This window comes from Plasmodium knowlesi (assembly GCF_000006355.2).
Source record: "Plasmodium knowlesi strain H genome assembly, chromosome: 9".
NCBI lineage: Eukaryota > Apicomplexa > Aconoidasida > Haemosporida > Plasmodiidae > Plasmodium > Plasmodium knowlesi.
In genome coordinates, this window is record NC_011910.2 from 71,534 (window position 1) to 85,995 (window position 14,462).

At 35.7% G+C, this 14,462-nt stretch overlaps 3 protein-coding genes across 3 annotated transcripts; 2 read left to right on the top strand and 1 right to left on the bottom strand.

Moving 5' to 3' along the window:
• Positions 1-589: 589 nt before the first annotated feature.
• Positions 590-4,587, bottom strand: PKNH_0901100 (CPW-WPC family protein; the record flags this gene model as incomplete). The annotated part of the gene is made up of 13 exons (XM_002258998.2): positions 590-1,132; positions 1,358-1,461; positions 1,569-1,598; positions 1,807-1,834; positions 2,005-2,015; positions 2,135-2,180; positions 2,287-2,317; positions 2,442-2,544; positions 2,642-2,727; positions 2,877-3,092; positions 3,212-3,236; positions 3,420-3,448; positions 3,725-4,587. 13 exons carry the CDS (start codon positions 4,585-4,587, stop codon positions 590-592), a joined length of 2,115 nt encoding a protein of 704 aa, XP_002259034.2.
• A 2,145-nt stretch (positions 4,588-6,732) lies between these two features.
• On the top strand, positions 6,733-8,208 carry PKNH_0901200 (actin-like protein, putative; the record flags this gene model as incomplete). The annotated part of the gene is made up of 1 exon (XM_002259000.1): positions 6,733-8,208. One exon carries the CDS (start codon positions 6,733-6,735, stop codon positions 8,206-8,208), a length of 1,476 nt encoding a protein of 491 aa, XP_002259036.1.
• A 2,588-nt stretch (positions 8,209-10,796) lies between these two features.
• PKNH_0901300 (casein kinase II beta chain, putative) lies at positions 10,797-11,531 on the top strand (the record flags this gene model as incomplete). Its single annotated transcript, XM_002259001.1, has 1 exon — positions 10,797-11,531. One exon carries the CDS (start codon positions 10,797-10,799, stop codon positions 11,529-11,531), a length of 735 nt encoding a protein of 244 aa, XP_002259037.1.
• Positions 11,532-14,462: the final 2,931 nt, after the last annotated feature.

Here is a 14,462-nt window from a genome sequence, read left to right on the forward strand (position 1 = left end):
TTTGTATTTTCTACCAAAAAAAAAAAAAAGAAAAATGTTAATTATTCCCCTTTTGGAGAAACATATAAATTTCTAGAACAAAAGAAGCGAAACGTGGGTTCTCTTCCAGGCTAACGCTTCAAACCAGATTAAAATAACGTGAAAGTTGTTGCTGTCAAGAAAAAAAATCACTTTTTTTCGTAGCCTACTAAAATAAACCATTTTGGTAGGCTTAAATATTCCCATCGGCTGCTATTGTCGCAGAAGAATGCGTATTAACGCACGTTTATCAATGAACTATATTTCTTTATTTGTTTTAATTTGAGTTAAAAGCGAGCTTTGTAGTGACAATTTGTTTGCCCCAACATGGCTCCTTTGTTTTTTTGCTTTTATTTTATTATTATTTTTTTTTTTTTTTGTGTGTGTGTGTACCACTTCTATTTCGCTATCCCTCCTCTTTACTTCCCTTTTTTTGTAATTTCAATAAAATTAATGTGAAAAATATTTTAACTCTTTTAAATTAACTTAAGAAGTGAACCCCCCAATTGAATATGTCCACACGTGTACGTGTGTATATCCATATGAATTTACCTGTGCATACTCGTAGAAACTACTCCAAGGTAATTCCCTTGTCCGTGGTGTCAGCTCCCTTGAGTAGTTTTTCCATCGTAGTGGGGTCGATAACGTCTTCATCCGTTTGAGGAATATCTTCACTCCGCATATTACGAAACTGAGCTTCACAAGTTTCTTCAAAGTTATATTTTTGCTCCAGACTTAACGAGAGTATATCTTGTGCATCCTTACATGGTCCTTTATATTTCTCATTTGGAATACACAGCCCTTTATCATTTCCCTCAGTTCCGTAGTCAAAATATTTGGGACATTTGGAATAATCTCTCTCTGAGTTTTCAACGCATAGCCACTTAACATGGCACTTTCTGCTAAATGCCTCCTTTTCATTTATGCTCATATAGTCAAAATGGGTTATACGAGGACAGCTCGCTGGGGGAACGTAATCATCTGGGGCTTTACAAACTCCTGAATTCATCAAATTGATCCACCCTCGGGGGCAGTCATATAGGTCATAGGCAAGGGTGCACTTGTTCTTACATGGCCACACGATTCCGTACTTCGTGGAAAAGGCTACTCTTTGCTACGGAGGTTAGCAGGGGTTGTAATGATTCCACGCAGTGTTTCCGCGTTGTAGTGTTGTGCTGTTGTAGTGTTTCCGCGTTGTAGTGTCATTCGCCACCGCAGCGTTATCAGAATTGTCAATTTTGCGTATGTGCTTAATAGAGATGGGAATTTTCCCACCTTAAGATTATTACAATATTAGCATCTTTCAAACTCGAATGGTGAACTCCATTTTTTCCCTTACGTGATAAGACATGTTGCTTATGGATTCCATTTCCTCCTTCGAAATTAACCCTTCGAAACCGTGGCTACTGCTGCAGGTATCCTTGCTCGCATTGTAGGACCAGCCTGTCGTAAATGCGTACATGTGTTTTTTTGGAAAGAGATAAAAATGGGAAAATTGCGATGCACCTAATTCGGAAAAATTATTATTTGGATTCATTCCATTATTTAACCTTTAGGACACGTTATTGAGTAATCCCTTTCTGCAAAGTGGGAGGGAATGGGGCAAATGGAAATGCATTTTTTAAATTAAGCATCATTTGAGCACCTGCCCCAAGCTTTATGTATCCATCTGTGGAATGCTACCCGTTTAACGCACATCCCATTAGTATCCAACCATGCAGTACACACACTGTGTATATTTGTACACACAGAGGAACTATTTTCAATTTTCCCTTTGAACAAACTCACCGCATGTCTCTTCTTTGCAAGGCCACACCTATGTATCCGCATTCAAAGTAGTTAGAAAAAAAAAAAAAAAAATTCCACATATAAATGTTTTCAAAGCTGCGTAAGGCATTTTGGTAAGTACTTCTCTCTCCCCCCCCCTTGGCGCATAAATCTGTTCTACGTCTATCATCTTTATCAGTCGGGGAACTCCTCACTTACCACTTTACAAGCTGCATAAAAATGGGGAAATTAAAAAAAAAAAAAAAAAAAATGTAACCGAGTAAAACACAGCACTAAGCACATAAAAGTATCCTATTTATACCCCCATATTATAGAATATTGAAAGTACCGGAAGAAAAGTCCTCCTTCTCCTTTTTTGTGAAGGCACCAAAATCCTGCAAATGGGTGGCAGTTCAATGAGGAATTTATGTCCACATTAGCCTGACTTGAAAAAGCTATAGTTAATATTTCCATGTGCATGAAAGCAGCCAATCCAATTACCATTGTCTTGTTGCATCCTCCGGAATAGTTTCTTCAAAAAAGGGAAAAACAAAAATAAATGCGACATTCATTTGGCATTTATAAGCAACGGTAGTAACTGCGATCATATTTCTTTCTCTCAATGTATTTTTTTCCTTTCCCTTTTTTACGCCTACTCTGGAGCCTCGCACATTCCGGTGTAAGTCCAATCCACTGGACACTCCTTGGAGTAATCCCGTCCGCTATCCCCGCACAATTCATTAAGACACAGCCAATTCACTTCAAGAAAAAAAGAGAAAAAATATATCATCAATAAGATTAACATTTCACCAATATATTTGCAAAATTTTTAAAGTCATCACCTTTCCCGATTTACCTTTACATTCCATTCCTATAAGACTTTTCTCCTTTGCGCTCATGGGTTCAAAAGTCATCAGGTGCGAACAGGGCCCTTCGTAGTCCCTTTCATCGAAGAGGGCGGGAAAATGGCAGATAAAAATGGATATATCATATGTATACCTAAATTTGCAGAGTTTTCCCCTTGTTCATAATACAAATGTGCATCTGCAACCACACATATTTTATGTTGTCCCATTTGATTATCTTCTCACTTGGGTGAGATGCACTGCGTTTCGGATACTTTCTCCCATAGAGATGGACACTGTTTTGTATAGTCCCGCAAGCATATTTTATCATGAACAGGCTTTCTAGAGAGCCATTTCCCCTCTTCCAAATCGTCCATCAACAACTTTTCCAAACTTGTGGGTATTTTGACATCTAACAAATCACCACTCAAAGAAGATGGGGCTTTGCTTTCCTCGTAGTGGCTGAAAGGGAAAACAAGACAATCGTATACTGTCTAGTGTAACTAAATATAATGGTTAAATATATATACAGTTTTATTTTATTTTTCTCTCATTTTTGTTTTCTTCCCCTGATGAATAACCTCTCCAAATTATCCTTTATCTTAGCTGCAAATATTAAATGAATAAAATTCGATGAAAAAAGATGAGGTAGAATAAAGCAATGCCAATCATCATTAACAATTTCAGTGCGCGTCCCGCAGAAAAGTCAAATGAGTAGACATGCAAACAGGTGTAGTCACACGCCTTTATTGTTCCCCTTTAAAAATTTTGGTGCCCCCTTTTATGTACCTCCTAATTCTTTTGCTATACTCCCATATCTTCAAAATTATCAAGAAAAAAATAATGATAAGGAAAAAATGTAGTAGAAAAGGAAGCGTATATATATTTTTTTTTAACTGTAGGATAATTTGTTCTGCACAATGCAAGAACTTCCTTCGCGCGTCCTTGCAGGAGAGGGAGTTGCGCGCAGTCCACTTTGGAAAATTTTCCCCTCAGCTAACACACTATGCAAACTTATGTTCACTTGTAAGTAAACATTTGTCATCAAATGATTAGCAAATTCATTTTGTGAAATTCTCGAAAATTCGTATTACCCTTCTTCCTCGTTAGCCTGCTCTTCCTCTGGGACATCTTCCGCTGTTATATGCATAGCACGAGGCACTTGCAGTTTTTTTTTTTCTTTTTTTTTTTGTTCCATATCTTTCTCATTTTTAGCTACATTAGACACATTTTTTATATTATTCAATTTTTTCCTCTTTTCAATTTCTTTTTTTATTTTATTTTCATCAGCACCTTCTTCAGCTTCCTCTTCCTCTTCACTGCCCCTTCCCCCGCTGACCTTTTTTGTAGTTCCATAAATTATGTTTGTTCCTTCGCTAAACTTTTTAACCTTTCCATTTTTTTTAACAACTGTGTAAGAATTAACACTTCCCCCCTTTGGTAGTTCCCACACATGGTGGTAATTCACATCCACAATTTTTATCGGCCTCCCTCGGTTGTCCAGCTGATATACCCCGTTTTCCACGTTAGGATATTTTCTCCTCGAACATATTTTCAAGGAGATTATTTCTTTGATAAGAAGAACAAACAGGAGAACTCCCACTTTTTTCATTTGCGCAAGATTTCTTATATTATTAAGGAAGGCGCTAAAAGATGTGTAAATGAGTGCAAGTATGTAGATCTGTACATATACATAGGTGTAACCCTGTTGTGGGGGATAAAATGGCCAATCATCACCCTCTTCTAATGTATTTGTAGTGTAATTCCCTTTATAGTGTAAAAAAAGAAGAAGAAGAAAAAAAAAATTGTATAGACAACGGTCGACAAACGAAAAGGTTAGGTCAAATGAACAAACAGTTACATATCCCTTAAGGGCAAAGGAAACTGAAAAAATACGATTACGCGATGCTATAACGCTGTTACTTATGACGCGAGACAAGGACACCAAAGACAACATAGAAACATCCTTTTTTATGTTATAACGCTCTTCCCAAAAAGGCGATTATATTTTACGAAAAAGTTTCATTTCCCCTCCTTTCAGAGATGATTACAAGCTTAAACATGCCCGCGAATCGCAAAATTGCACAATCTCTTATGTATGTACACATTTCCGCCTCTCGGGAAACAACTACATATTTTTTCCGTTTTTTTTTTTTTTTTTCTTTTTTTCAAACTTGATTAAATTAACTCGTCAAAAAAAAAAAGGAAAAAAATAACATTTGGACCATTCGTAACAGGGGGGAAATAATCACCACGAGGTTCCTAGCATTAGGAGTTTTCCAAAATAGTTACACCTTTCGGTCCTTGCTGCTGAATTATCCTTCCAGGGGAATATAAAAATGCACATAGTTGTTGAAAATGCAAAAAAATAAAACCCGAAATAAAGTTCCATTTTGCGCTGAATATCCCATATATATGTGCTAAAAAAAAGGTGAGGAGTAAATGAACCCCCACACCATCATACCGCCACTAACCCCAAGTAATTTCCAACTGAGACTTGCCAAAAAAAATGGACAATCTCCAAAAATTGAGCACACATTTACTCCCATATGATATCTTTTGGCGCGTTCTACAAAATTGGAGGGATGCGAAAAAAACGGATCGTCCCCCCCTTTTTTAACATACAAAGAGAAAATAACGAAGGAACCGAAAGGAAACAGAACACTATGCTTCCAATCTTAGAGTCGGCTGAAATACACCCGTATTGAAATGTAAACACAGATAATTAAATATACGTGGAGGAAAATTATGCTACATCCGTCTTGCAAAGTTGTGAAAAATTTTGTACGATAAAACGGAATTTGCCAGTGGACCTTCGGTGAACATGTAAAAGGCTTTTCCCCGAGCACGACACCAGCGTTAAAGATTTTGCAAAAAAAAAAAAATGATGTTAATTTCAGAAACCCTTTTACATTATGCCACTAATACTCTTAATACAAGCAACGCACGTCCTCGTTAACATAATCTACACTTAAGCTTCACTGGCAGACCCCTCAAAAAAAGGAGCAACTCGATGAACGCTCCATAGGACATACTCAAATCGATTTATTCAAAAAAAAAAAAAAAAAAAAAAATGAGACGAAGAAGAGCTTAAAACATAATCAATAGGAAGAAAAAAAATGTGGTGCTATGTTTTCCATTATCTAGTAACAAAGTGTATAGCTAGCTTGGTCGAAAAAAAAAAAAAAAAAAAAAAAAAAAAGCGGAAGAAGGATTGACACAATTCGGAATTAAATATTTCATTAAGTCTCCACAGAAGGGCTATCTTATGCATCCGATTAGGTGAATACGTAATTGTTTATATGATGCTTTTGTAAGTACACAATCACTTACCGCGGGTTCCAAATTTTGTACCGTTCTGTGCCATTTCGTGGAAGCAATTATAGAAAGGACTGCCCCTATTTTATCACCCCGCGCACCTCACTCAACAAAGGGGAAAAAACAACAAAGCGTAGTGCCAACAGTGCATGTATTTTCACCCCCGGAGTATCCCTGCATTTCACCCGCTAAACCGAGAGGTAAGAAACTTCATCAAGCATGTTTATTAATTAATGACAAATGCTAAGTGACAACAATAGTTGTAGCAGTAGTAGTAGTGACAAAATCATGCTCTGACTGAAATCGTGTTTTCCTGGGGACGCGAGGAGAAGTAGCAGATGATACGGTGCCATCACCCCCAAGCCATTTTATGTGCACAAGAGCGAACATAAATGTTCGAACATAAATGTGCGAACATACAATTGTCTCCGCGTAGGAATGAAAAAGTGTAAACCAGAGCGCAAGCAAACACCAATGAATAAACAGAACACAGGGAGAATTGAACCCTAAAAAGTAAAAACATATCTGAAGGCAAAATCATCAAATGACTACTTCTCAATGCTGTAAAGGAGGCACAGTTAATGACAATATTGGGACATCCTCCACGTGATTATTTCTCCCTACCGCGCCTAGCAATACGCACACTGGTCATGACAATTGTGCAGAGGACAGACCAAGGGAAAAAAGCCTACAGAAGAAAGATAATAGAGGACTCAAAAGGAGGCTGTAGCACCTCTTTTTTTTCTTCTTCACCCCCCGCACTCCTTACTGTGCGTTCCGAAAAATGTTTCAGAACATACAAACCATAATTTTAGATGTGAACGATGGGGAGATGCGAGCAGGGTACTCAGGTGAGTGCTCACCCAGATACAGTTCTAACTTAATTCTAGGGTTACCGATAGTCCACAATGCTACCCTAAAACATACAATTTTCCCTTTATTACCAGAAATAAAAAGAGATAATGTGGAACTTCTATACGGGATGAAATACATATATGACGATAATAATAGCAGCAAATACGACATCAATTTTGACGTAATGGAAAAACTCCTGGAAGATATATCAGGGAGTAAAGCACTGGATGATAATTTTCAAGACCATCCTATTTTGTTAACAGAGCCAAACAAAACAGATAGACAATATCGAGAAAAATTTACAGAATTGATGTTCGAAACGCACAATGTATATCAGTTATTCCTCTCCAGAAGAAGTGTTTTGTCCTGCTATGGATGCGCAAGGACATCTGGTCTAGTTCTAAACGTTGAACGAAATTGCACCAACCTGTGTGGAATACAAGAAGGGTATATCTTTCAAAAACACATCGAAGAGGTTCCCATAGGAGGAGACCTAATCGATCGAATTTATCTAGCCTATCTAGAAAATGTAAAAAATATTAAAATATATCCCTACTTTACTATTGAGAAAAATCAAAGTGGTGAAAAAAAGAGCAATGAAATTAGAATTTTAAAATGTCCATTGGTTACAAAATCGTATTATCTTTGGGGATCTCTTCATGTAGCTAGTCATATAAAAGAAAACTTAGGCAATGAAAGTCATCTCATGGTTGATAAAATTAAAAAAAATGAAAACAAGAATGAAAGTAGCACCAGTTATAAATTACCCGATGGAACTACTATAGATCAAAATACATGTGAATCGTTAAGACTTATTTTCCCATATATTTTTTTTAAAAAAAAATACAACCAAAATAGTATAAGTAAATTAACCGGAATAACAACACTACATAATATGGATTTCAACGCATTTTATGATTCCCTAAAAACGTTAAAACTTCCAGTTTTATACAAACATAATTACAAGATTAATGCCAACAGTTCAGTTGTTGAGAAAGTACCAGACAACCCAGCTGATAAAAACTCCAACATATGCAATTCAGACCAAATTGATGCTTACTTTGAAATATTCGATGGTCTACAAGATTTTATAAAAAAAGGAATTTTATCTTTTATATCTGCAAATATGAACCTAGATGAAGTTCTAAACTTCCTGATAGTGACTGGAGAATCCACCATGTTTCATAACTTTGTTGGAATTTTAAAATCGTACCTACCTTTTATAGACACAATAAAAGAGAAGAGCACACAAATTATCTATAGCAAAGGGGCCGATCGGAAATGCAATTGCTTTATAGGTGCTTCCATTTTGTCCTCCCTCGGCACGTTCCCACAGTTCTGTATGACAAAAAGTGAGTACGAGGAATATGGCGTGAAAAATATTGTCGATAAGAAGTGTGCGTAAGGAGAAGAAAAGAAAAAAAAAAAAAAAGGAGTAGATATTTACCACCTGAACAATATGAAGAACATCTATTTCCTGTAACACAAACTTATCCCCAACCAAAGCTATACCTCTTGGCCAAATGTACTATCCGTTTGGTAACATTTGTGCAGAGTGAAATGTCCCCCTGGCGACACTCCCATATGTACTTGCAAACAATTGATACACTTTATGAGGGGACTACTTTCTCATGGCACATCCCCTGATTTGCAGAAAATTAAAAAAAAAAAAAAAAAAAAAAATTACTTTCATTTTTAGTTACGATTATGCGTTTGCTAAGGCGAAATGCATCCCTCGATGCATCGCTGACGTTTGATGTGAATACGCAGAATACATTTGTCCACAAGCTTGTATTTGAATTTTTTTTTTTTTTAAAACTGCACACTTCGCATTTTTGTCTTTTACCGACTTCTTTAAAAAAAGAAAAAAAAAAGCAAATATCAGCGCACACAGAGGATGAAATACCCCCGAATAACTTTACCATTTTTTTTTAATTCATTTTAAATATAAATTAAGTACACGTTGTAAAGGGGATATAACTGTGGGGGGGGGGCCATTTCACCTAAGAATCGTCCTAACTTGGAAACTCATATTCGCGCACTTCTACACTATTATATATTGGCCGTGCTAGGATACCTCTTGGATGCGCAAAATTGGCATGTCTTAAAAATTAAAATGATAGCACTGTCAAAAATGCCTCCTGAATGTTTGCGCAACGCATGAGAATAGAAAATTGGCGAAGTGTGGGCGTCGTAAAGGGTAAAATGTTGCCGCGAAATTGTCCTAACCCCATGGACACTTGTCACCGATTCCAACTCAAAGATGGACCAACCACGTAACAACGTGATCATCACAAAATGGGACAAGAAAAAAGATAACACATTTAAGGCACAACACAGCCTCTCTCCCATTATATTCCATCCCCTCACAGAAAGGAGGAATTCACATAGTGTTTATCTCATTCCATCCCCTTTTTTTTTTTTCTTTTCCTTATCTGTATGTATAATCCTGATTGCACTTCTTTTAATTTCACATATCAAGCAAACATTGAACGTACAGATAAGCATATAACTTCTTATTCACATAACCCGTATGGAAAAAAAAAAAAAAAAAAAAAACATACACACACACACACATCATGTAGGGAAAATGTACGACACTTCCAAATTAATTTATACTACGTTGTGCGGTGAATAAAAGTTTTTTCACAAAACGGAAGCTATATTCACATGTAATTCACAGGTAATTCACGTGTATGTTCTTAAATTTCACACAGCCGAAAATTGCTCATGCTCTTACCTTACCAGGCGAAAAGGGTGGGGTTATTATTTTCACGAAGTGGTTATCACGTTGGCATGCCTAATGAACATAACAGGTTAACAATTCTTACCATGTGCATACATAAGATGCACTATGCATGTACATGAATTTTATTAAACATAGATTAATCATAATACAATTTCACACGTACGCGCTTTTCCTTGTTCACGGCAATCTGCCAAAAGTGCGGGAGGGGGAAAATTAAGCCCCCCTGCCAATCGAAATCGCAAAGGAGAAATAAAAATAATTACGCATTTGCACCACTATTTCCGCTATCGCCAATGTTTGCATATCTCTAATTTTTTTTTTTTTTTTCTCTTTTTTTCTTTTTTCTTACTCCATGATGAAATTAAAAAAGAAAATGCCGAAGGATACGTATCTCTATGCTATATTAATTAATACTGACATAATAGAAAAATATAACCAAAGCGTAATTAATTCTCCCCCACGAGAAGATATGCATATAATGCATACATGAGTGTACGTACATGTAATTATTATTTATATGTATGTATCCTCTGAACTTGTGCTCTTTACCCGCATTCATGTATACAACTCTTGTAGCTTCTTCGTCAAGTTAAGTGGTGGTAACTTTTAGCAGTTCCCCCTCCCCCCTTTCCCCTAAAGGTCAAAGAGGAGGTCCTCCCCCCCGGGGAATGTACATCACGTACATATTTATATATATATATATATATATGTGTTTATATAAGACCAGCAGTTAGTAGCCCATCCACCGCGCGATCGCACTTTCAAAGAAATAATAACAGCACGTTTTGGAGCTAATTGTGTCAATCGTTCTTACAAATACGGAAAGGAACCAACAGAGATAGGTATTCCAACCATCTGTAAAAAAAAAAAAAAAAAAAAAAAAAAAAGAGAAGTAGAACAAAAAAACGCATGCTTGAAGTATTCAAAAATAAAGGCTCCTTTTTTACAAATTTCAACAACCCATTTGTGAAAGTTTGTTAAAAGATTCGCATATCTTGACCGACCTGTCATAAGAGAAGAGTAAAACTAGTTCCCCTTTTTGTTATGTTTGCTTGATACCGAAAGAGGTAGAGAAAATAGTGGCGATTAAATTTACAACATTCCCCTCCTGCGTGCATCCCTACACGCTGCACAACTATTACTAATGTGTACATATGTGTATGCATAAGATAAGATAGGAAAAAACAGTTAATACCACACGGTAGTAACAGACACAGACACATATTCAAGCCGAAGTGGACAAAATGAATATTAGCGACTCGAATAAAGATGGCAACGATTCCAAGTCAGATAAAAGTACATCGTGGGTAAAATGGTTCAGCAGTAGAGCCCTCAGTAATTTCCTAGTCGAGGTAGATAATGAGTACATTACAGATTCCTTCAATTTATATGGCTTAAAATCTGAGATTCCAAATTTTAATCATTTACTATCCATAGTAGCTGGAGATGCTCCTGATGAAGATGATGCTAAGAACGTATTTGGAAAGGATGCTGTTTGTTTATATTCATTAATCCACGCAAGATTTATTACAACCCCCAAAGGGCTGTCATTAATGAAGGACAAGTATATCAAGGGCGATTTTGGAAGATGCCCAAGAGTTAGTTGCTCTCAACACAATGTACTTCCAATTGGTTTGTTTGATCAAATTAAAATTGCTAAAGTACATATTTATTGTCCACTGTGTCAAGAGATATACAAAATACATGACGAGGACAAAGTATATTTGGATGGTTCGTTCTTTGGGACATCCTTTCCTCATATACTTCTGCAAACCTATCCTTACTATGCTACTTTGAAAACTCCTTCCTACTGCACCTCCAAAATTTTCGGATTTAGTGTCTACCAAAATTTTACCAGAACGGAATATAAAATTGCCAAGGGAGAATTTGGGAAAGTGTCTAGAGAAAATTTCCTTAAAAAAAATCCAAAGTATTTAAAGAAATTAAAGAAAGAAGAATTACAAATTAAGGATACCTAAACGTCTGTAGATTTTTAACTGTAAAAAACTACATTTAACGCCATTGTATTCTTTTTTTTTTTTTTTTTTTTTTTTTTCATTTTTTTCCACACACCCCCCTCCATCAGTGGTTAAAAAAGTTTAATTAAAATTTTATTTGATTCTCCTTTTAAATGCATATGTGCGTGTACACCTTGGGGTATGTATATGCATAGGTTTGTGTATGGACGTATTTACAAGGGCGTACACATACAAGTCAACCAACAAAACATATCACCCCCCCCCAACCCTGCGTGGATGAATCTATCCGCATCCATCCCAGGTATGTGTTTCTGTTACTCCATTTTATATATATATATGTTTTGTATTAATTGAATAAATAGAATAAACACTTATTCCTATTTGTGTAAATAAACGTTATATTCTTTAAAGTATTTCTGAAAATCATCAACATAAGCTTTATTGCTATGCATTTGTACTTTATGTAAATGTATAAAAAAAAAATAAATAAATAAATAAAATAATTCAAATTCTATTCTTTTTAATAACACAATTAAAACTGTTAAAAAAAAAAAAAAAGAGGAAAATTGAATTTCCTTTTTATTTAATCCTGTTTCGTGTCTGTTCCGAAGTGACCATATCTTGATGGGAGCTTTTGCTAACCCTGCGTGGGTCTGTACTATTCATCCTTTTTACAAAATTTATGCGAACTTTTGGCTATCCCCACTACTGGTTTTCATTCCATCTTTTTTTCTTTTCTTTTTCTTTTTTTTTTTTTTTATTTGTCACTAAAGTCGAAAGAAACATCAACAAGTTTTTTTATTATGTCCAATTTCTGAATAGGCTAACCGGCTACCGCATTACTTTTTGCCGTTCAGTTTGTACCTTAAAAGTGATACATAAAAATAAGAACATTTCAAGATATCTTTCTAAGATAGGCACTCCCTTATATCGATATTGAAAAGGCAACAATTTTTCCACATATTATCATTTTTACATTGAAACACTGCAAACAAATAAACACTTTTGTGAAAAAAAAAAAAAAAATATTCATGACATAATGTACACAACCGTTGGGGGAAAAAATGTTTGATTTATCCCAACGGTTGAGCACATACTCCCAGTCGCGCTCTTCGCATACGCTTAAACCGAATCTACTCAATTAAAAGCCATGCCTCTGTGCTTATCTAGAACAAAAGACTCACTCGTTGCTACTAGCATTTACATGTGTGTGGGGATATTTACATTTGAATATTCGAACATTTATGAAAATAATCTAGCTTTTAACAGTCTTACCCTCACGGGAAGAAATAACCACTCTATATGTCTCAGCACTACAATAAAAGAAAACTTCTATTCACCCTTAAGAACGATTTGACCTACACTGATATGCCAAATTGATGCGCCAATTCTACTTCAGAACAAAACTGTCATGTATACTATTTTTTCAACCCTGTGTGCACTTTTCAAAGGGGAAGTGGCATTAAAAAAGATTTCTCTGTGATATTTCTTTTTCCTTTTTTTTCGTTTGCTTTTCATCTTTCCCTTTTATGTTTTTTTTTCCATCACTTCCCTTTGCGAAAAGATTCCTACCTACTCGTGCAAGTACGGGCACAAAAACGAATCAACGTGTTTCCATAAAATTATCCTAACAGTAGCGCACGCCAGCAACACGCAAATCTTATCTCCACCGTAACATGTGTACATAAACGAAATCGTAAACGTCAGGAAAAAGTACACACATTTGTAAAGTTTATATTATAATTAAGACCCTAGCAAATTAAAATAAAAAAAGAAAGAAAGAAAAAAAAAAAAAACATAGAACTGAAAGGTCCTAACCCCCATTGGTATACTGAAAAAAATTGTTAACAAAATAGGCAGTTCAATCTTTCCATCGAAAGAAACTCCCTTTTTCAAATTTAAATGGCAATTCTTCACTTATAAGGTTTTTAAAATGATTCGTTGCTTAGCGGAATAAAATATATGGCATCGCGCAAGTTTCATAACTCAAAAAAAAAAAAAAAAGTGTTGTGAGAAAAATTTACAAGGGGGGAAAATAAAAAGAAATTGGAAAAACGAAAATCCGAGACGATAAGGCGGAACACTTGAAACATGTATGATCGCACGTATGTACATACATGTGCATATACATACATGTGCACATACATACATGTGCTCATTGCGAATGAACCAAATTGACACTCAGAAATGCATGTAGAAAGGATGGTAGCTCCCTGAAATTTTGATGCATGCGACTATAACCAGGTTCCCAACCCCTTTCAGCGCGCAGTGTGCCTGCCGCCTTTTATATGTGAAATAAAAGCGTGCACGCATGGGTGTGGCAATAAACGCCAGCATATTTTTTACCTGCACCTGGGCCTATACAAGTAACTACACTTATACCTATACGCATAGCCATATACGTGTGCGCAATTCCCACATAAGCATATTCCCAAGTGTACGCATGGCGCACGCTCGAGTACGCTTAATAGCACCAAGGGAGCGCTTCATGAAGGACACCCAAACGTTGCTATACTCATAATCCCAGGGACGTTCCATCCACGTTATGGTGACTGATGTGCGCTTAAAAAATAGAAGATTGCACCAACACATCATCTTTGCATATTAAAAAAAAAAAAATGTAGCAAAAAAAAAAAAAAAAATGTAATATGTACATACTTATAGAAAAAATAAAAGCTCCGTGTGGAAAGAAAAAAAAAAAATCAAAAACAGTCAGTGGGCTAATAAAACAAATAAATGAACAATCGACAAAGCGAACACACGAACAAACGAACAAATGAATGCGTAACCAAATGAGCAAATGTATAATACAAATATATTTGAAAAGAAAAAAAAAAGAAAAAATTGTTTTTAAGATTTATTTTGCTTTGCTGTATTTTACGCTCATATAGAAGATAAAAAAAAAAGCTCCACAATTTTTGCTGAGCTTGC